The sequence below is a fragment of the Tetrao urogallus genome (genome assembly GCF_951394365.1).
Source record: "Tetrao urogallus genome assembly, chromosome: 1".
NCBI lineage: Eukaryota > Metazoa > Chordata > Aves > Galliformes > Phasianidae > Tetrao > Tetrao urogallus.
The window spans coordinates 23,772,568-23,796,690 of NC_136813.1; the positions used below are offsets into that span (position 1 = coordinate 23,772,568).

The following is a 24,123-nucleotide window of genomic DNA, read 5'->3' on the forward strand; positions in this document are numbered from 1 at the left end:
AGGGAATTCTAGAGATGATTCTTAAGAGACGGAAGAGATGGGGTTATGAGGTGAGCCCATCTGTGTCAGAACCTTATCCAGCCATTGCAATGGTCCATGCAGGTGGATCTCAATCCAGCAGGGCGTGCTTGTAACATCTTGGCGATGATACTCTGCTCCCCAGCCCTACAAAAACACCAGAGGACCAAAAAGTGAGTCTTTAAAAAAAGTACATCAGTAAATCATAAATTCAAAGCCGCTGGTCTAGGATAGCTACAGGTAGTCCACCACCCAGCTCACCAAGATTTAATGCTTTGTCCCAGGGATAATTTTCTCTAAAAAATTAGCTCCTTTTCAAGTATATTACTATCATAGTTAACAGGAACTCTGTACTATTGAATTAAAAATGTTTCTCCACACTTCCAGCTGGCGAGGAAAGGGCTGTTTCTGAGTCTGGCTGCCTGCAAACAGCCCACAGGGAATGGTCCCCGCTGTTTGCATGCCGAAGACGTGCCTGGGAAAGTCTGCCAGGCTGTTGTCTGCACAGACAAAAAGCAGGCCAGGCCCTGTCATAACACTTCAGCAGGACTGGTAGTGTTCCTGGGCACTGCTTCATTCATCGGCAGAGATGTACCCTGCACATCTGAGACTCTAGAAGTTGTATGTATTTCTCAAAGTCTTTGGAAACTTCCAGCAAGGTTCCCTTATCCTCATTACTTTTAACTTAATTAATGCATAGACATTTTCCATAGGTTTTCTATCCTTGAACACCTTCTCTTTTCCCAACAGAATTCTTGCCTGTCTGCCACAGGAAATCCTGCAGTAATTTCTCCAGATTTTTCTGGAAGATAAGGGACATGGAGCTCCTGTCAGAAGATGGGCACGTAGTGTAGGCAAGGAGAAAACAGAAGCAGGAGTGCCTCAATTCAAATGGGCACAGTGTCTGCTTGTTAAGCAGGCAGCCAGTCTGCCAAGGTTTGATACACTGATTTTAGCCACCGATGTGAATTCCTAGAACAGTGTGATGGGGTTAACAATGTGCCACTGGACTTGACCAGGTGCTTTTATGAGCATAGAAATACAGAAAAGAAATCATAGCATTCAGCATCTAACCCCAGAGAGTTACCGCTTGCCTCTTTCCAGCCCAAATGTAGAAGCTTTGAATTGTGATGCTTATGCACAGTACCATTCTCTGTGGTTTCAGAGCATTGCAAAGGAGAGCCCAAAGTCCTACAGCCAACTGGCTGCATCATTAATAAATGCTGAATTCTTCAAAGTACTGGGGCTGCTAGAAGCCAGTCCTCTAGAAAACCAACCAGAAAACTAGGACCAACACCAATTAGATGCTGCAAGTGGCCTAGATAAGATCCATTTGTACTTAATGAAGAAGAGGCAGAGAACAGATGAAGATGTGAAACTAACAAAGCCCAAAGAGTGCTTTTAATCGGGAAGCATTTTTCTGGCCTTCAGAACATTTATCAGGCTAGAAGGCGCTTGTGTTCTTAGGCACCTCAGATAAGCGTTCTGGAAATGTTCGTATCAAATGCTACTCTTCAAGTGCTGTCATGCTTCTGACTTGATTAAGAGTCTTAATTGCTTAGCTGCATTGAAGATACATGACCTAAGGATAAGAGTCAGAGGAGATGTTGCACCTCCCCTGATTAGCAGGATGGAAAACCTATATAGGAACAGTAATTACAGGTTGCAAACACAACCTGTCTGATTTTGAGAGTTCGGCCGTCTGTGTAAGTGACTGGGCATCTCCCTCTGCTGGCAGCTCCCAAACACTTCCAGCCTCCTTCCTACTGCCTGTGCTGCCTTCCTGGACTGGGACTGGGGCTGTCAGAGGGTAAAATGCCCTGGGGAAGGACTCCCCTGTCATCCCACAGATCACACAGCCTCCTGGAGTGTAGGTCAGCCCCAGGGCCAGAATGAACTCAGAGGTGGAGCTTTTCTAAGGATGGAATAAAATAAGAACCACTCGCAAAGCTGTGGTGTTATCTTGCACAGAGGATGGGAAGAGAAGCCCAGGGCTCACATAAGGAGTCTAGAAATGAGCTTTTCACAGTGGGAAATGAGCTGGGGAATCCTGCTGCTCCTGCTACACCTTCCCAACCTTGTGCAGGTGACAGCTCTCTCCAGCCTGGGTAACTAGTGATAGGACAAAAGGTAATTCCTTTAAGATTGTGCCAGAGCAGTTTAGGTAAGATATTAGGAAAATTTTCTCCTCAGAATGAGTGGTGAGGTATTGGAACAGGCTGCCCACAGATGTGGTGGAGTCACCATCCCTGGACGTGTTCAAGAACTGTGTAGATGTGGCACTGAGGGACGTTGTTTAGTGGCTGTGGTGGTGATGGGTTGATGGTTGGCATAGATGATCTTAGTGCTCTTTTCCAAACTTAATGATTCCATTCTATTCTGTGATTCTGTGGTTTTACCCTCTGGCAGCTCCAGCTCCAGCCCTATGTGGAGGAGTAGGACCAAGCCTGCTGAGTCATACCCTCAGCTCCAGAACTTGGAGCAATGTGGGAGGGAGGACACTGGGTTCAGTACTCAGTTTAGTGGAGAACTCTGATCTTCTGTTTTGTGCATCAGGTGTCTCATCAGTGGAGAAGGGACAACAGCTGACCTTGTTTTGTTGGGTTTATCAGCAGCGTTGTGTGGATGGCAATTATTACCTGCTCTCCCTGATGGTCCCTGCACATGTGCCTGAGAGTCGAGCTCCTCTCAGCTGCTATATGGGCATGCTAGGGGTATCACAGAGGAGAGGAGCTTCTCTTCCCTTTTTCTCATGTCCTGCCTCCAGAGAGTGGCACGGTCCTTGCAAGCTTCTCATGATCTGGTGCATACCCAGCCCTCCCTCCCAGCTCAAGCATTGGTTGTGTAGGAGTTTGAGACCAGTGATCTGACAGACAACGTGCTCCTCTGCCCACTGCATACCCCTGCCCAAGAGTGTTTATGACCCAGAACTAAATACACCAAGACTCACACCTTGGGATATAAATCATTTGAGAAGAATGAGTACAGGAAAGAGTTTTTATGGGCCAGGAATAGTCTAGTTGACATTTGCATAGTCGTGTTCCAAAGGTCATGGGAAAAGGTTCAAAATAACTCTGTACACTGGTCTTCTGGTGCCTGAGGCACTATAGTGGCTGCTGTTGTTTCAACAAAGCAAAGTGATAATATAGCAGCAATATTATTTAGTGCATCAATGCCACCACTTTTTGCTGCCATGCTGGGCTTGGAGGCAGATAACACATCAAAGAGACTGCCCCTGAGTTGCTGAGATAATGAAAATATTGCATAACTGGCTATACTGCCTTAATAAACAACATGCCCATTCATGTCTTCCATTAAAGAAAAGGCTGCTTGTTGGGTTTCTTGCTTTCTTTTTTCCCGTAATGTTTGCGTGTGAACAGGATACCAGTCCCTTCCCAAGAACAAAGCAACACCATGGTCACAGGTATGGAGATCATGGTTTGGACTCTTGGGAAAAGTTACAGGGCATTCTTAATGCTCTCAGAGTTATGCAGATGGGTCCCTAGGGACGGCTGGAAAGAATCAGAACCAGAAAGCTGTGTGGGACTCAACTCATCTGCTTTTCAGAATATGGAAGAACTGAACTGAACTATGGAAGAACAGAACTGGGCTAGAGCCTCAAGTAATTTTGTTATATCTTAGATGTGAATTCAATTGGCTTGACTCACTCATTTGTTTGGAACCAAATCTGCATGACGAATGGACACACTCAAGCCATTTCTTTTGGTGTCTAATAGGACCAACTTGCTTCTAATGGTGCACCTTTCCTAGTTTGCAGGCTGAACATTGCTGCCAGCTCTTCCCAGCAGCACTGTAGGAAGTCACAGTCTAGTATGTCTGTAGTCTTGAAGCATTCACTATTCTCTGAAGTTTAAGTGCTACAACAGACACCAAAGTAAATCCTGAATACTAAAAAGGGTCAATAAATATTCTAGTAAGAAGGCCATTCGGAAGATTCAAGAAACTCCCACAAAGACCAATATATTGCACACAGAGCAATCACATTACAAAGTTCAGATTTCAAAGACGTGGAAACTGCAAAGGCTTTGGTTGCCTACTATCTCTTCTAATCAGGGGAAGATCAGTTGTTCTTTTGGGCATTGTATTCTGCTCACAAGAAGATCTTCTGTTTGTGTGACTGCCAGTGTGAATGCCATCAGGAATTAAGATAATCTAGAGGCAGGGATCAGACAGGTGGCAAACAATGACTATTCCCAACAAGCTCAGTGGGAAGACCTAGTATTTCTTGACTGACCATGTATATATGAGTTTATAGTAATGGTGACTGTAAATTTGACTAGAGACATAAAGACCTTTTTTTCAGATGTGTGGCTCTATCAAACTCTATTGCTAAACAGTAACAATAGGAGAGGTCACAACTGCCTAAGTGCTTTGTTTACACACTGCTAAGCTCACTGCTAAGCTGAACTCCTTATGCAGTCAGTGGGGCTTCAGTCTCTGCTTGGTTTTTGTATGAATCTGTAAGATACTTTATTTCTAGAGTCCATGAAGTTCTTAGGTTGATCACAGAATCTACTGACTTTTAGTACCTACAAGTTTAAGGCAATACTGGAGAACAAGAATTCTGGATTGCAATTTGCAGTTTGGGTGCATATCTCTACTTGGGAAGGATTTGATATGGTCTAGTTTTGCACTAAAGCTAGCAAGTGCTGGGATTCTCCTTTTCATAAAGGCAAGAGAAAACAAAGAATCCTTACTTTAACAAAGCTCATTCGAATCGTACACATCTTCGTCAGCTCATACACTACTTCAAAACCATGATTGACTGATTGGGCAAGCAACTGGGCAAAGAGCTGGTTGTTGAAGATCTTGAGGCTGCAGCCACTGGGGATCTTGCAGACAGTGGCTGGGTGGAAACCATGCTGATAGTTACAATTGCGGCTCTGCACGAAAATACTGCTGTCACTGACACATTCAGCATACACTTCTCCACCAACATAATAAAGATGAACACCTAGAAAAAGGAAACAAGACAGGTATTATTTCTCCACTGTTTACAACACGTTTTATTTCAGTAACTTGGTTTGGTTCTCTGAATTCTTTAACTATTTAATTGGTGTGGGCATATAAACCCACATCACTCCAGGAACTTAGTGCCGTTTAAAAGACAGAAAACTTTGTCTCCATCCCTATATCTGTACAAGGCATTACAATACATCAGCATTAAAAGGAAATTATCAAAAACAATATCTCAAGGTATGAGTACAGGAGTAAAATTCTTTATCTCCCTATTAGGACTGGATTACTTCTTTAATTCAATAGCATGGTACTTTATGACACACACATGCACATACACACACACACACGCACATACACACACACACACACAAATGTCAAACATATGCCAGCCATGTTAAAGTGTGGATCAAATCTGTTAAAGAACTGACAAATCTGTTACACATTACACATCCAAATCTATTGTGCTCTATCACTATTGAGCACACGCACGCTGACCAAGACCCATTTCATTGCATGCTACGCTCTACTACAAGGTCTTGCCACATGCTGTTCAAACACACATGTTGTGTACTTCAAGTCATACAGAACCACGTGTTTACATTTGCAAGACCCTGACTTACTCACCGAATTCTTCTTGTTAAATGCAAACTTAACCAGGAAAACAATTGATCTGGTGAACTTCTCAGTGTCCAAGTGACTTACAAACATTAACTTTCAAACTTTTACCACATCTTTGAAAAAGGAAGATGGAAGCACTTCCATCCATTCAAGGACTCTTATCCACCCAGGATGTCTGCTTGTGTGAATATATATGTGAACTGGTGTAAGCATTTTTCTCTTATCTGGTAGATGAGAGGCAGTGTGACCAGTCGATTCACTCCGTCCACCGCAGACTGCAGGCTCACAGCCAACTCAAAATGATGGAAGTCTGAGCTGGTGCAGTAAAGGCTCACTCTTCCCCTGCTCTTACTATTTCTTCCCACACCTGCCTTCAAGCTGCAGCAGTGTCTGGGGACCAGGCAGTCACCCAGGTCAGGGAACTGAACCCAGTGAAAACTAATAAACTTAAAAACAAACAGAACAAAACAACAACAAAGATCTATTTGCAATGAGATCTTCTTCAGTGCCAGCATGGCAATAGGGAACTAGACTGCTTAAATGTGAGCAAGAAACCACACCCTGAAAGGGACCGAGTCACCCTGTGAAGATACCTAGACGTTCAACCTTCCCATGGCTAGATTAGGGAAGATTAACCTCTCCCATGGGCAAGAGAGGTGGAAGAACCCTGTTCTTTCTTCTCATAAAAACCACCACTAAATAAAAATAAAATTCTCCTTTCTATTCCCAGAGATGGCATTCACACCTTTACATACAAATGCACATGTTCACAGAGTCTAAGTGTAATGTCTGCAAAGCCAGTGATAACTATGCTTTATTAATTCAGTTGTAATTCGTTTTATTCCTGTTGTCTTTTGTACAAAAATGACTGGTTACATATTCCCAGTCTCTGTTCCTGATTCTGTGGTCATGACAGCAAGGGACAGCAGCACATCCTTAAAAGAAAAACAGCCTCTGAACAGGAGTGGGAAAGACTTGGGGAAAAGCAGGTTGAGTGGGAAAAGGATCTGGGAAAAATATGCTCTCCCAGACACTTCCAGTGTGACTCAGACAAGAACCATAGTCTGTCTTCAAGCCATCACTTGAATTCTACCTCTATGTACCCATGAGATCTCATATTAAATGTGAGGGGGTGTGGCTCACAGCACAAGCTGGTACTTCACTGAGAACACAGGTGAGACCACAGCTCCATTAGACCGACCAGTCAGCAGCTTCAGATGCACGCGGAGATGCATCTGCTATGATTTGACCAATGTTTCCATTCCGTGGAAGGGGAATGAAAAGGAAGGACACTGATAGTAAAATCATAAAGGTTTTGGCTAACACTGATGGAGTCCAGGTAAATTCCTGAAATAGACTGAGAAGGAAGACAGGGAAGGAAGGGAAGAATAAGGACACGTGTTCACCTCCTTCTGAATCTTCAGGTGTGATGACTGCTTTAGAGTGACTGCACTTCTGGGTGCTAAAGTGCAAAGCTTTAAGGGCTACATTTTCACACTGAATAACTAACTTCCAAAAAACAAAAACAAAACAAAACAAAAAAAAACAAACCCAATGCTTTCAAAGGCATTACCAAAACTGCATACTACAATAACAAAAACACCAAAGTCATTCTGAAAGTGGCTCTGATTTTCTTTTTCCTTGTGGATTCTTAAAAAAGCAATAAATACAGCAGTAACAAAATGTTAGTGAATATTTCCGTTCTTCTGCTATTCACTCACTGGAGACAAGCACCTTGAAGAAGCCAACCAGCTGAATGCATATTTGTAAAAGACCAAATCCAAGGCCTATATGTTTTAGCAGGATTTCATTGCCCTCTGCAGAAACTGGAGACTCAGCAGGTTCCAAGCATCCAATTCTTTTTGACTCTCTGATCAGTAGTCTCCTTTTTGTCCTTGAAGTCTTACTGCTGAAACAGATCCAATTGCTAGTAGATGTTGCATTGTGTTCTGGATTGTTTTTAGCTTTGATGTGGTATTTCCAGGAAACCGTTTCACGCTGATACACTAGATGACAATTCAATCGCATATCCTTATCCTACTGAGCTAATCTTGTTTACTCACTCCTTTTTCTCCCTTGTTAACATGTGACAATTGTATCAATTTCAGCAGCTTTCATCTGTCCAGTGTGCCTTTGAACTACACACTCTTGGAGTTGCTCTGTGCTCTTCTACAGGCCCATACTGGTGCCACTTCTATTCCACTTAAACATGTTTCCTTAAGATTTGCATAAACAGAGAAGAGTATTAACATTGAGGATCTCAGGTACACTAAGCTCCTCTCTAGGCAACCTGCTCCCTTCCCTTGGGCAGATTCCTAGTGTAAGACTTAAAAGAACTTTTAATCAATGAAGACGCATCTTCAGATTTGAAAGGACGAAGACTATTAGCATTTACCTCATATTCTTCCTGTTCTGTCTCTTTGTATTTTGGGGCAGAAATTCACAGGATGTAAGATCCTCAAATAACAGCTTCGACTGGGATTTTTTGTTGTTCTTCTTTTTGGGCCGGGCTCAGCTTTGATCTATACCCCTTTGGCAGCTTATGCTGATTATGCTGATTGAGAAGCTTTGCCTTGTTTTCTGAGTAAGTTAAATCTAGATGTACAACTCATTTCCACTGCTCACATCAATTTACTGGTGTAGCATCACACCACCTTCGCACTTTTGTAACACAGGTACTTTTTTTCCTTCTGGGGAAAAGTGTGAGAGCTGAGTACAACATCTCTCAGCCTTCAGATTCACTGTTGTTTGTAAAAACTATGTCACATTTGTCTCAGACCTTCCTTGTACTCAGTCATTTAACACTAAGCTATCAAGAGTCAATTAAAGTATTGCTCTAGGCCCAGGAAATGAGGTGAGGTTGACAAGATAATAGGAGTGAAACAATTAAGAGTTAATTAGCCCAGTAGAGAATCCATTCCCAGGATGCTACTGGTAAGAGGCTGGTCTGGCAAGATAATGAGTCTAGACTGGATATAATAGAGGAGGCAAAGCTTCAACTGCACAGAGAAGTGACCAGTGGAGGGCTTCTGGCTCACTGCCACAAACACTAATAAATTCTGGGAGAATATCAAGCCCTATCCTACTCTCGCAAGCTGGGGTGGAGAGAGAGTGGCCATGTGTATCCAGGTATGGCCTCATCCTACTTGTCACCAATAGCAGATGATCTTGTGTGCACAGGACATGCACACACCAGAAGTGAAGCATACAAAGAGAACTGCTGGAGGCAGAACCCAAGACTTTGTGTTACCAGTGAGAAGTTGACATGGCAGGGAATCAGATTGGACTGATTTCCTTACGTTGCTAGGGGAAAAAAATCTATAAAGGCAACTCTTGTACAGTTTTTCAACTAAATAACTCAACTGCTAAGTGTTTCATCCATCTCCCTTTGTTATTTGGTGGTAGAAGAACCAGCCCTGAGGCACCAGCAATTATCCTTTTAGTGGCATTTCAATGGCAATATTCCCAGTTGCCAGAAGCTCTAATAAATAAAATGAAAATACATACTGCTAAATTAGAACTTACAACTATAAACAACATTTTTCTCTTTGCTGGCCAAGTAAATAGCTTTTGTAAGTAGATACTCTGCTGATTGTTATTCAGTCAGAAAAGAATCAACTCCCTCTGCTTCAGAAATAATCTCAGCTTTGGTTTTAAGAAAAGTATATCAGACAAATCAGCCAGAATTGTTAACGGCCAGAATTGTTAACCATTGTACGGTTCTCCTGAGCTCTGAATATTCCCAAGGAGAAGGAATTTGCTCTTACCTTTTCCTATGTGTCTCCTGGTGTTTTCAATGGTAGAATTGCGGTTTACATTTGAGAGCAGTCCCAGGCAGAACCTGTTTTTGTTATTTGAGGGATCTGTAAATCCATCTATAAGGATACTTCGAGAGGAAGCCTGGAAAGTCTCTCCTACCCTGTTGTTGAGTTCATAGTAGGCAACTGAGCACCAGTGTTGTGGTTCCTCATAGCAAACAGGCCGAAAATCTGTAGGAAACAAAATTAATTAGCTGCTGGGGTCTTAGTAGTATTCTTTCAGACAATCATTCTCTGTCTCTTTTCCTCCCTTCTGTCCCTCCCACGCCCCCAGCTCTTCATCTAAACAGTCGTTAATGTCAGACAATCTCAAAAGCAGCTTCTGCTTCTTAATGTTATGACCAAAATGTGCAAAAGCTGGTACACCAGTTTAGTTAACTACGAGTCTTTGAGAAGTCCCACTTGTTCTCAAAAAGCGGTAACCCTAACACATTAAATTAAGCACATGCTAACATTCCTTGCTGAACTGAGACCCAATCTCTACACTGAAAGTAGTAGGGGATACATCCGCTCTGCACACCAGAGGAGCTAGGGATGACAGGTGGGCTCAAAGTAAATCAAAACTGAGACAAGACTTAAGTCTAGTGTCAAATGCTGGAGTTCAGAAGTAATCAATCTATTCCTCCCCTCCACCTTTCTTTCTTTGCACGCTTTGAGGCTTTCCACTTCCATGTGGGTCTGTAAGTAGAAATCTCATCTCATTTCTTTCGGATCTACCTCTACCCAGGTTTTCTAACACAGAGACAGCAAAGGACTTAAAAACATGAAAGAATCTCTGAACACTCACTTGTTCTACAGGAATTATTGGGAAACTTTATTCTGCTTGCCTACCACAGGCATATGAGACCTCCTGCCCCAGAGCACCTTTGCCCATAGCCTCTAGTAAACTTCTAACCAAGATTCACAATGGCTGTGATCAGGGAAGATAAATTATGCTAAGGAGATTAAAGTCTCAACAATTTATTTAAAAATATCGGTGTCTGATGGCTAGTAATTACCTAGCCATTCTGTGCACTCATCTGTTGTTAACACTACCTCAACTTCCTTCTCCTCTAGCTCTGATACAGACATGTTCCTCAGTGTTTCAGAAAGTTGTACTTCACTAGAATGTCTTTTTATATTCCAGACAGCCGGTAATGTAACATTAATACAATGAAGGTAATAAGAAAGTTTCCAAACATAAGACTTTAAAGTACATGAAACTTAGAACTGATGGTGATAAAGAAATCAGTTTTGATTTAGATAGTGTTCTTTTGTGTTGTATTACTCCCCATCCTTGATTTTATATCTTTATCTTTTCAAAGTAGATAACAGTGTTTGCTTTCATTAACAACTTTCTAACTGCAGTAGTTCATGGTTTCAAGAAGAATCTAATCTCTCTCGTTTCACAAGTAAGTCACTGAATTCTTAGATCTTCCTATTCTCCTAGCTAATGGATGGATTTAATACACAGCCTAACCCTCAAAGCTGTCTGAAACTTACTATAACAGATCACTGAACATTGTTGTTTGAATAATACTTTACTACTTAGCAATTTTTCTTGGAAAAACAGTATAAAGTTATTTACTTTCGGTTTCTCCATCGGCAGATTTACCTCCATTGGGCAAAGACAGTACTAGTTGGCTTTCAGCTATTGCATCCATTGACCGCCCATTGTGGCTTCCTGGAGTTTCTCTTGCGTGGTAGGGTGGGGGTGGAGTTTCCACTATTAGAGAGAAGGAAAGAAAAAAAAAGAAGATAGGACATCTAAATCAATACCTTGGTAAATTCTGGCCAGCCTTTCCTACTGAATACATACCACTTCTTCAGCATTGTTTAGCTACAGAAGGGTTTGAAGCAAAGCACAAATCTGAATCTCATCTCTTCCCAGCCTCCAGAGTAAGACCATCACATGTTCAGGAAGAACGGTAAGGAAGGGCAGTCACGTTGGATTCTGTACACTTGATGGAAGGAGGGACAGACAGAGGATGGCCTCAGGCTCAGACCACCATCATGCCAAGTTTTCTGATAATAAGAGCTGTTATACTAAGAAAGCAAAGCTGTTTGATCCTTCAATTCCAGGCTTCTCTCCTAAATGTTAAAATCCTTGCAGAAGATGATTTAACAGCAGCAAATAACTTTAATTTCCCCTCAAGGAGAAAGTTCTCTTTCTTCACAGACTATAAAGAAAACGTATGGAAAGTCTTTTATTGTAAAGTGAGACTTGGCAAAACTTCCTTCAGATTTGTCCTTTTAACTTCTGTCCTAGCTATATGACATCCTATCATATAGCAGTGAATGAAGAAGTACCAACCCACAACGTGCCTAGCTCCTGGTTTCTTTCCTTCATGGCATAGTAAGATAGAAAATGGAAGGTGGTTCTCTGCAGTGAGGATTCTCAAGAAGAACAGGAGGCTTTACAAAGCCAAAGAAAACGTGACTTTGGTTTTACATTAGAAAATGTCAGTGTTAAACATTCAGTGTTAAACACTGAAAGTATGTAGTGACCAGAAACTCATGTGTAAGTTACAGTGATAACTGAACCTGTAAAGCTATGGGTCTCTTTAAAGAGTTTATCCCAGTTTCAGGCTGAAGTTTCCACTTGTGTATGGGCTGTTGGCTGACCCTCAAGACAACACAGATTCACCCAGAGTGGATAAAGGTGGCCTGTCTCATAACATAACCACTGAGCCTTCCAAGTACACATTGCACAGGAATGTTATTAATTATTCTATTTAAGTAGTATCCATGATATAGAAATCTCATACACTACACAATATCCCTAACATATATAGGGCATAACCCTCCCACAGAAATGCAGCATGTTGAAGTAATAAAAAATAAAGAAACAATGGAAGATGATAATATTAAGTTACAGGAAGGAAATAATGAGGTTGTACAAGTATTTTTGCTGTCTACTATAAGCATTCCATATGCTCACTTTATACACAATGCATCTCAGCAATTTTAGACATATACCTTAAGATGAAATGAATCTTGTTCTAGGAGTGCTTATTTTTCTCTACTGACTACAGAGCAGAGAACAAATAAACAATTGCATCAGATGTGGAAATTTGCATTGCTGACATCTGTTTGGTCTTATCAATCCCACTCAAGGTTCTTGATACAATCCTAGTTTGCTTTAGATAGTTGTTCAACCCTGATTGTTACACAGGCAAATTATGTTTATCAGCATTCCCTGTGCTGTGATATAATGAAGTTCCAGCTCAGCCACTTACATTTTAAGTAGCTTTGCAAGGTCCCAAGTTCAGTTAAGTTACACGAGTCAGAGTCATTATATACTTTGCAATGGTCCTGATTTACCTGTCAGGACCAGCTCCACTAAATCAAGCTTGGTTACAGAGAGGTGAAATAAAGAAATGGGAGAAGACAAACAAGTCCTACTGCTTGTGAATTTGGATGTTGCTAAGTATGATCTGAACTACAGATCTAGAGAAGAAATGAACAATTAATTGAATGTACAAGGAAGGGAAAATGTGTTGAAAGTATCCGGCTTAAAAGTAAGTTCAAATACTACAAATACCTTGTAAAACTAAACATCTTTCTTGTACTTAGAATCACAATACCATATCATTAAATGTATGAATTCAAATACTTTGTAATTGATATCTTAAAACATTAATCTACAAGATTCTGACCTGAATTCATCCTTCTGAACAAGCTGAGTTCACTGAAACTATTTCAGAACGACAACAAAGTGCAGAAGTGAAACTGAACCATGCTTTGATATTAAAGCTAGCTCTCAGCTGTGTTGTATGATACCTTTTTGGTACATTCAAATTTTCAGTAATTAGAGCAGTACCAGGTAAGGAGTTCAAAACAAATGATCTGAATGACTTAACCCTGCTGAGTTTAGAACCGTGGAACAGATGAAACATGTTCCAAATTCACGGGAATTTGCCTATTGGCTTAACCAAGTTTGGGACCAAATTATTAAACATCTTAACTTCCTGAAGTTTATAGTCAATGGGATCATCGTGTATTAAAAAATATTTCTGTGTACCAATTTCCCCATTTTATTCTGTCTCTCCCATGGAGTTTATAAAGGTCCCATCCTCACCACCTCTGTTAAAGCTGCCTAACTTAGGTGGGCAGCCCTGGGCAGAAGGTGTCTTGGCAAACCTAATTCTTTCCTGAACTTTTCCATTGTAGTAATCATGAAAGTTCATTCATGCATTCTAGGAGTGGAATGGTTACAGATCTTAGCTCCTTGATTTGCCATGAGAAGGACTGGGAGACAATACTAAGAGGCAGTCCCAAGAAATGCCATTCCAAATCCATCCTGTCCAACATTCCAATTTATAGCTACAGCCTGGGGGGGAGCACAGAAAATTGGCTCGTGATCCCAGGCCCTAGCAAGAACTTTGACTGCCTCATTCAGAATTTCCGAAAGCTCATTCTTACCCGTGAGCTGATACGGACTTCCTGGTCCAGAAGAGCTTCCTGGTGAGTTGGGGTAGCTGATGCTGTTAGGTGACTGGGAGAACATGTGGCTGGGTGATGGTGGAAAAGGGGTACATGGAGGATGCTGGAAAGAATCAGGATAGGTGGCATTGTGAGGCATCAGTGGCTCACTGTGCAGAGAAGTATTTCGAAACTTGGCAAGAAGGCTGAGGTGAGGGTTAAACTCGCTGTGTCTTGGAACAAGTACAGGAGGTAGGACTGAAAATAAAAACAAGAACAGAAAAAATCTGTTCAGAATTACACTCTTGAAAGTGTATCTCTTTGTCAGTAAAAAAGAGATATATTCCTTGCTACTTGTATCATTCTGTATATACAAGCCATTTAATAGCAACAAATCTGTCCAAAAACAAGAATCAAAACCTGATATTTGACCATTTTCCAAGATTTGCAAACAGTTTCCACATTTGCACGTGCAAAATAAGGTGTCATTCCTAATGTAAGCAAGGTACCATAAAATTCACATGTACAGCATGTGCACAGTCTCCTTACAGAAATGCATATGGCATATTTCTCCTTCTCAAAATTATCTCTCTCTTCCTTCCTGAAATAATTACTATATCAGGGGTTTGCTAAATATTATCATCAGATTTTTCCAAAATCAAAGCCAAGTTTAATAACAATTAACAGTGCTCAGCAATGCAATGCATTATTTTACCACCAGATTGGCAAACAGAAGCACAGACCAGAAGCTAAACACTATATTTAAAAGGTTTTCAGGTACTTGAAAATGCTGCCAGCCAGACAGTGGGATCTTTAAAAGGAAATATAAATGGCAATTGAAATATCGCAGCAATATTAATCTAGTTCTTGCAATATAGTTGTTAGAAAAGATCTAGCATGAAGAGACAAATATAAATGGTTGATAGTTAACACAAGAAAAATGCAAGAAAACTGAAATTCAAATTCATCCATGCAAAAACTGGTCTAATAGAAGAAATAATCTCACCTCATCCAGCTTCTTCACTTACCTCTTTTACTGTCAGTGTTGTAACAGTATGACTGCTCTGAGAAACCCAAAGTTGACCCAAGTGGTTTTGAATTTTGAATTCTGACTTACCAAGAACAAGAGCACAAGTGGAGTCAAGGAACTTCAGCAAACAGGACTATTTGAGTTACCTATAAAGCTGTTGCCCTGAGACTGGAACACAAAGAGGTTTGCTAAATATTTCTGCATATGGGAGTTCAATTTTAGGCTTTGACTGGGTCCCCCTGTAGTTGATGAAGGCGAATAGCACCTACAAGGTTCAATTCATGTACCCCAAGAGTTCCCTTAGTCACTAGCTCACTTAGCACCTAATTGTTTTTGCTAAGCCCTTAAACACAGGCATGGGAAATGAGTCCCCAAGATTCATTCCAGGGACTGCTAAGCCACAAAGGAAGATAAGGAGGCAATCTGCTTTATTGTGACAAGGATGAATTTTCCGAACAACTGGAACAATACAGTGGGCTTGTATTGATTGACCTGGTGTCTAGAGCTCCTTGGCCTAAAACCTAGCAGCAAGTAATCCTTCAGTCTCTCCTTACTAGCTTACAGAAACAAATAGCGAGGTGCACTTTTAGCTATAAATGCTGACACAAATATATTGTTTGAACATGTTTTAACAGATTGTTTAGGCCCAAAAGCTCTGTCAAGGTAAGGCTAATTCTTTTTAGGTAGGTTAGCTAGCACCTTTTAATTACAGTGAGCTCTCATTTATACAGTGTAATGAAAGGGTGGAATAATTGCTACAAAGCAAATAATACAGAAATAATGCAAAACGTGTGCATGAAAAGGAACGTGTTCCTTAGAGATCAATGTTCCACACTACTGGCTGATCTGGGGCAGAGGAAACAGAAAGGCCCATGCTAGTACCACCAACACGTGTTCAGCTCCTTGTGGCACCATGCTGCTGCAGGGCTAAGCCATGCTCCTGCCCCACCACTGGCACACACCATTTGGGAATCTGCCAGTCACCAATGAACTGCCACTATCTGCATGATGATGCTTTTTTGCCACCCTGTAATGCCCTTTGGTGAGAAAGCTATTTCTGCTTCTTTACTTCTCCCTAGTGTTTTGGAGGACTCATTCAGAAAATACAGGCATTGACATCTCAGCCTGTTACTCCTTCATAGACAGTGGAGAGAAAAAGACTCCTTCAGCATTCGTTTTTTTTCCTCTATACAGGAACAAGGCACCACCACCACTGCAGATGCGGTTTTGGTCAGCTAAATCCCTCCCAACACATGATCCTGAAAGCAGCTCCAGGCTGTGAGCTGCTGTTTCTGGAGTTTCCCCTTGCTGCTCCATGGAACTGGGGTGATGCTTGCCAGGTTCACTGCTGCCTGGCCAGCTCTGACCAGTAGCTGTGGATAACTCTGGAGATCTCTTTGCACCCAGCAGTGGTGCTGAGTAATGCTGTGCAGGGCCGGGGGACAGGTACCTCACTGCAGGCCCCACTACTGGGAAAGCAATTTAGTCCAGCCCTGTGAGAACTCAGCATGACTCCTTTTCTAAATGAAAGCTGAGAACTGAGATGTGTCAACAGCACTTGCCAGGGAAAGCCTCTGACTTGCCTTGAGTGAGTCAGCAAGAGGAATTTTCTAGCCTTGCAAGGCCTTGAACTCATTCCCAGTTCTGACCAGGCTATTCTTTTAATTTCTACTCTGCTGCACAGTTTTTGCCACCTTGGTCAATCTTTCCACTGGCTGCCTAGAGAGCTAAAGCCTCTGTGGTGGTGACGAATACAGAGATTTCTTTCTTTGTGGCTGAAAAAATCCCCTAAGGGCTTGGTTCTTTTTCTTTTGGTAGCAGATGCTGTTCTCCAAGGCTCAACAATCTTGAAGGAATTGTGACCAGAGGCATGAAACTGACTGACTGAGTACACCAGGTCTTCACAATTGACCTTCATTGTCACCGCTCTGTGGGATCTTTTCCTTTTACCTTCCATTCTCATTAAGGGCCAGGAGGGATCCTTTCTGTGTAACCCTAAATGCTGATCTTTGTTCAATTGAAGCCAAATACAGTCAGTGATGTACAAAATCCTGCCGCTGCCTTTCCTGCTCCGTTCTCTCCTGTTCTATTTAGCTGTAATTCTTGCCAGAAACTTCATTGTTTCCATGGTCACCGAGCTTGTGACTTCAGATACTAGCAAGTAAACTACCTGCTTCATCCTTTAATTCCAGGTGCAACATCTCCATTGCTGTTTGTGACACATCAGCTCATCTTCGCAAAGTCTCCTGTCTTTGGAAGCCTACTCTCTGGTAAGATCCACCTGTTCTCCATGCCCATTCACAGACGTCAAACACGTGGCCAACAGTAAGATAATCAGGTGGTCTTCCAGTTGGGAAGATACCAGCTCACAGTCCTACTCAGGCTTGTAAAGCAATTAGTCAAAATTTAATGTTCACTTAGGCTTCTGCTCCCTGCAGCAACACTGCATATTATAACATCCATATGCGAATGAAGTCATATAAGGTAATGAGATAAATGTTTAGGCAGTTTTTTCTAGAACTGCGGATTCCCCTGAAAATCAAACATTTAGACTTCTGACAAGCTCTTCAATGGGGAAGCAGAGCCTATCCATTTTATCTATCTCCTTTATGCTAGATGACCTAACTCCTAGCTGTGCTGTGAAGTTGCACAAATAGAGGAAATAATTGTGGTTTGTTGTTTTACTGGTTTTGTTTGTTTGTTTGTTTTTTGTTTTGTTTTATTTTTCTAAATGGCACTAGTTGCTCAGCAGACCTGCAAAGAGGAGCTCCACTGGGGACACTTGCAGTAACAAGGAATGCTACACACAATCTAGGCTGTGCTGGTTAGCACAGACTATGATGTGCCTGGCAAGCATGAAGACACAGGCTGCACTCTGATAACAGAGGCCAGGAATCTGCCAAGTCACTAGAGAAAGGGCAAGTCCCTTCCATCTTTGACATAACTCACTCATGCTGAATAAAAGTTAATGGATATGGCCACAGAGTGGTTGATTCAGTGAGACAGATTAGAATAATGAAAGTTAGCCCCAAAAGGATGGACACATATATGAAAAGCACACTGGCTTCTGGAGAGTAAAGAAATGCACTGCTGAATCACTTAACAGGTGGATTCTGTAACTCATGAGGATGAGGTTCAGAGAATCCTACATAACACTAAGACTTCTGACAGCCTAGATATAGATTTCCTGTAGCTAGAAGAAGACTTCTATTTGAACAGACTGGCAGCTGGATCAATTGCTCCCAACCTACTTTGTAGTGACCTCACTGCTACCATTTCCCCATCAAGCTCATACCTTCTCTTCCTTCATCCCTATCTCTTCACAGCACTGCTTTCTGACTGCAGCTCAGAGCTGCACTATTGCCACTTTCAGTGTTGCGAGTTATTTCTCCTACTGCTGCCCCAGCGCATTTGAGTAGGTTGTGCTCCTTGCTGCTCCTCATCTTTAGCAGAGAAGTAACTCTCTTGGGAGGCTCAGAGTCTCATCTGTCCCTGAGAAAAGCATGATAGGAGTGGAATACAAGAACAGCTCCCCGATCCTGTAGCAAACTGGAACAGCACAGCATGCATCTTTGCAGCTGTGCTCTTTGCCCTCCAAAACAAGGTGGTCATGTCCAAGCTGCCCAAAAGTGCCTTATGTGGATTGAGCCCTGCACCCTGGCAATTGCTAATATGTGACAGTCTGCACAAAATACCGCTGTGCCACGGAGCAAGCAAGCATTTCAGCAATTCTCAGGCTGTAGCCTAGCCATGTTTCATTTACTAGTACAGACATAGCTAGCCTGCATTTAGCCAGTCAGGCTATATGATAGGGCCATATTCACAGCTGAAGTCAGAGCTTCATGACTGGAGGAAGTTCTGGAAGCCATTTAGCAGCTGCTGGTTAATGTAGTACTAGCGTTTGTAGAAGAGATCAAAAGACCAGAGTTTAAAACAGCCCTGTGCAGAGCTGTCAGCACTGAGGAGACTCCATTAGCTACACTACAGGTACAACAAAAGAAATGAGAAAGCACCAGAGACTACAGCCTTAACAGAGAAAGATACACAAAATGGGATATTTTATGAGCATCTTTTCTTAGATTCTTGGAGTTTATTTTAGAAAGTCAGAAGATCAGCTCTTTCCATTAAATACTGTTGACAACATGCACCACTCCCTGCAGCTGCAAAATTTTTAGCTCTGACAATGTTTACAGCAGTTCAGATGCAACTTCAAAATGACAGCTCTGCTGCTGTGGAAGGACTATCAGGAAAGGGAACAGCCCCATTTAACAAATGTTAACAAATGTCTTTCCCTTATTTCATCTGTGTGAAAAGAAACATCCCACAGTTCACTTATCTGATGCTAATGTCACCTCATAGTAAAGTTCATGCCAGACAAAGAGTAATCACAGAATAATAAGTATACACTTACCAACCATATCCATTAGTAAATTAAATTACCATGATTTTTGGCAGCAAAGAGAGAAAGGTTAGACATTAGAAATCACTTTGAACTGTAAAGACAGCAAAGCAATAGATTCACTTGCCTGGGGAGGTTGTGGAGCCTCTATCACATGGGATTTTTAGTGCTAATTAGGAAAACATCTGTCAGGAATGTACCTGGCAATTTGTTCTGTTTTGAGAGTAGGAGGAGAGAGGAACAAGATGACCACTTGAGATCACTGCCAGTCCTATAGAAGTCGACACTGAATACTACAATTCTCCAATAGCTGTTTCATTGACAAAAAGCCCAACTAAATGACCCTTCAGTAAGGTCATAAGTTTTCAATGCTGAGCAAGTCTAGTCTACAGAGAATCATCAACTGAAAAATTCAAAGTTTTATGAGAAGTTCGGGGATTTATTTCATATAAACCACCCACTGAGATAATTAAATCCCACTGAATGCAGACCATCAAGCATTTTAACAAGAATCAGCTAACCCGGTTTCACATCCATAGCAACAGAAACCATCTTATTGCAACTCTGATCTTTACAGAGAAAGCTAGAGATACATTTTTCCTGTGAATCAATGAGTTATTTTTGGCTTTCAGACTGTGGCATAAATCCAGCCAAGGTGATAAGACTAAGCCAGTGCCTAGCCTTCAAGCTCACAGACATACCCTTGACAGCAGCTTACGGGGGTAGGATTAGGGGGTGGCCAACAGCCATGTCCACAGAGAGGAGCCTTGCTTTCAGCACCCTGGACAAGATTCTTGGGGGTGCAATGGAGCAAGGGCCCCAGCCAGGATCCTTCTCTTCACAGCTGGTATCTGTGATGCTAGACAGGGAAAAAGCCAGTGTCCTTCACCATCAAACAGAGCCTACTTTTTCAGGTCTCAAAGAACTCATTAGAATGCATTAGGTACAGACCTGCCAGCACAAGAGCTAACAGAGATGTGAATCATTCAGAGATGATATAATTACCTGGAGTTTCCACCCGCCGGTAATGGTAGGGGTTAATGCACACTTCTTTCTGTTTTGAGCCAAATGGGAACTCGCAACATTCCAGTGGCTTCAATTCATGGTGAGACTGTAAATCAGGCCAGCGCCACACTCTGCAGTATATGACATGGGGGAGCCCCTTGCGGTGAGACACCTGCAGCCGCCCATCCAAGGAACGGGGGATTGTGACACATTTACTGGGCTGACCTGGGCAGCTTAGAGCCCTTTCCAGTTCTTCCATGGCACCTTTTTTCTTCTTTAATTTCTTCACCAAGGAATCAACAGCTTTTTCTGCCCACTTTTCCTCTTCATCTCCTTGTTTCCAGCCCAGCAGCCTTTTCACTGCAGGGCTGGTGAAGGAGAACAAGGAACTAATAGGGGTGCTGGAGTGCATAAGAAGCAGAGATTACACACCAGTGTCAGCAGAAGCACAAATCACTCTCCTGCCTTGTAAGGCCTGGACAGAGTTTTCGCAATATTGAGATGGATGTTTCCTTCAGAAAGAGGTTCTTCCAGACATAAGTTTCTGTAGCCTTAGGTGCTGGTTACAAGTAGTCCAAAAGGCTGGTCTCAGAACTCTCCAAACATCAAGAAGCTGCTGAAGCCTGGAATAACAACACAATGCATAGTTAAACTTCACACGCTCCTTTCATTGTTGCTTCAGTAAAATATGTTGAAAGATAAATGATTCAAAATGTGTATTCAGGTTTCAATGTTTTTCTGTTTGTTTCTTCTGCTGTTAATTTTGGGTCCAAGTCTCTCCTCCTTACTAGCCTCCACGCTTGTTTTAGACTTGAGCCTCAGCAAGCGTTAAGTATCCAGTCACTTTCATTTGCACTTGGACTTAAGTGCAGTAGGCAAATTACCGCAGGGTTGGGATTACATTTAACACAAAAGCTTTAAGCTTCAGCTCAAGCATCTTCTAAAAAAATTAATTTGTAATAACAAATTGTATGGGAGTAATGAGTAGAATATTTTTCTGAATTCAACTTTCCCTCTGCCCCTCCAATCTCATTTTACTTGTCAAGAGTTGTACAATATTAACTGCAAAATTCTTTTTCAATTCAACAATTCCCATTTAGTGCCTTTGAAAGATCTATCACTATTCTCTAAGCTTATTTACATTGTCTCACATGCAAGAGAAAATCTTGTTTGCCCAGCCAGTTCATTTGGCTGCCTCCAACAACTTGAAGTTTTTTGGATGAAAATCACAGGCTTTTGGACACAGTTTGTGCTGGATGGATCCTGGGTTTATTCTGCTAGGAGTTGCTACATCTGACAGAGTCCAACAGAAAGAGTTTAATTCTTGAGGGCTTTTCTTTGTTTTTATTTTACTTTTTTCTTTCTTTCTTTCTTTTCTATTCTTTTTTTCCTTAATGTAGCTGGAGCCAGTCTAATTTTAGATGAAAATGATATATTTCCACTGACTAGAACTTTGAGGGAAAGCGTCCCTGTATGTCAAGCTATTTACTGCTTTAAATATACTTCATGGACCCCCTGCACATATCAAGTCCAAAGGGCTGTACAAAGCACTTAAAGCAGGAGATGAGGGCAGCTAAACTGGATGCCTCCACAGAAGCAGCGCCACAACTGCCTTTGTGGGAGGACTTGAGTCCTTCCCAGCCACTGAATAGACAGATATTGCTGGTGCTGGGAGCAGCAGAGCTTCACAATGTTATCCTGCAGTTTTTTTTAAATGCACAGCTATTGGAAAAGTTCAAAGGGCACATGGGGACACGGAGTGCAAACACAGGCAGAACATGTTGAGACAGGATGCCAATCCCAAAGCCTGGTTCTTTGGCAGAGTCTGACACCCTCAGCACTGCACAGCTCCGCAGCACACTCCACAGTTCAAGAAGCACTTGGACAACGCTCTCAGACATATGGTTTAATTTTTAGGTAGTCCTATGTGGAACCAGGAGTTGGACTCCAAGATCTTTGTGGATCCTTTCCAACTTGGGATGTTCTGAGATTCTGTACTGCAGGATATGCACACACGGCCTGAGGTACCAGGGCTGCCCAGGCAACCTGTTATGTTTGCTGTAGAGTAATGACTACCTACCACAAAGGTGACTCTCTGGCATGTCACAAGCCCAAGTAGCAGCTGCTATTCCATCTGGAGATTTATGCTCTATGCATCAGGGGACATGAGCTAACATGAAAACATGGACAGAGGGACTACAAAACTTGCAGGAAAAGCAGGCCCACCTTGCTTCATGCAGCCACCACATCACGGATGTGGTTTATGCAATTTCTATACTATTGTTCTATGTGCATGTCTGGCTGTCCTCAACTGTCAAGAGACACCCACAGCAACAATCACCATGCTTGCACCACTGAATAATCAATAATCGATTCCATGAGACCTCCCAAACTCATCCCAGCAAAGAGAAACTTCAGATTCTGGATTTCTTTTCCCCTCTGTATTTGTAAACACACAATGACCTGGAGTATTTAACTGGAGAGTTGCTTATGCCTCTTAATCAAACGAAGTCTGTTAACTTAATCTAATGAAGTCTGTTCCAAACATTTAGAGGGTACAAGTGAAAAATAAAAAAGTTCAGAATTATTTACTACAGGGAGATACCATTGATCTGCTAGCACTAGGGCTGCTTGAAAGTAATGCTTCCTATTTTATGATGTTGGCCCAGGACAGCAGAGGTAAATGTTGGTGGTATGGCAGTAGAGGTTGAACCTTCCCATCAATATCCCGTTACATTTTGTTGACGTGTGACAGATGGCAACTTAGGGGCAGTGTGAGAAAATGGTGTCTGATATGGGAGTGTGTATGAAGCAAAGGCGTCTCACAGAATTCCTCGATGTGGAAAAAATGGCACCCACTGACACTAGCTGAAGGTTTATAGAGCCCAAACAGTGGATGTGAGCACAATGAGGCAGTGGGTGGTGCGTTTCAGCAGTGGTTACAGTGACAGTGGGTCCCTCTGCTGCTACTGATTTTTACAGGCATGGCATGCTGGCTCTTGTTCACGGCTGGCAAAAATACACACCTAATGGTGGTGACTGTTGAAAAATAGTGTTTTGTCATTGAGAATTTGCTCTATCAAATAGTGTTATTGTGCTCTTTGAATCTATTGTAATTTCCATGGAAATATATAAAAGGCATTACTTTTGGAGCAACCTATGTAAAACATAGTAAGTCTAATGCCTTAGAGGGAGGAGGCTCGGCCCACAGAGCCCAGCACCTTCTATGTAGGCTGTACAGTTGCAGTGTCTGTCCCCTGCTGCCCCATCACAACCTGCTGGCTTCCACATGCCACTGCGCTGCTGTCATTACTTGGCTGCACCAAACCACATCCTCACGCGAGAAAATAAAACAATGCTGGGATGGCTGTGGATCGGCCCTGGAAGCAGCAGCAAGAGAAGACAGCCTGGGATGAAAGCCCACAGCACCAGCAGTGGTGTGGAAGTCTCTGCTCCAGGCTGACAGGGAAAATGGCTTCCAGCTCTTATCTGAGGGGGTCTCCGGGGCATTAGTGTGTGTCAACAGCTGCCCCTGATAAGTTAATGCGACACTGCAATCATCAGATATGAAAACATACACGTCCACGTAAAAGTATTGTCCCAAGATTTTCTTTTCCATTTTGACCAAGGTTTTAAATAAACACATTAATCTCTTTCGGTCAAATTAAATAACTCAACAGTGACATCAGTATGAGTCTAAGCACTATTGTTGCTAGTGGGAGAGTCGCCAAGGGTATGTGTATAAAAGCAAAAGCAGTGCTTTGCAGACCATGTGATGTAGTCTCAGATAAGTATATTGCACAATTTCCTATCGTTCTCCCCCTAGTTTCTTCTGAAATCTTTTTTCTCCC

The 24,123-nt window shown here is 42.1% G+C and overlaps 1 protein-coding gene across 3 annotated transcripts; it reads right to left on the bottom strand.

The window, feature by feature from the left end:
* Positions 1–21: 21 nt before the first annotated feature.
* Positions 22–20,684, bottom strand: SMAD9 (SMAD family member 9; the record flags this gene model as incomplete). 3 transcript variants are annotated; one of them, XM_079548388.1, is made up of 6 exons in its annotated part: positions 22–165; positions 4,737–4,993; positions 9,384–9,605; positions 11,029–11,139; positions 13,839–14,096; positions 20,273–20,684. In XM_079548388.1, 6 exons carry the CDS (start codon positions 20,682–20,684, stop codon positions 22–24), a joined length of 1,404 nt encoding a protein of 467 aa, XP_079404514.1. The 3 variants fall into 3 exon arrangements, with proteins under 3 accessions (XP_079404514.1, XP_079404513.1, XP_079404515.1); XM_079548387.1 differs by having other exon boundaries at positions 11,002–11,139; XM_079548389.1 differs by lacking the exon at positions 11,029–11,139.
* Between the last annotated feature and the right edge of the window lie 3,439 nt (positions 20,685–24,123).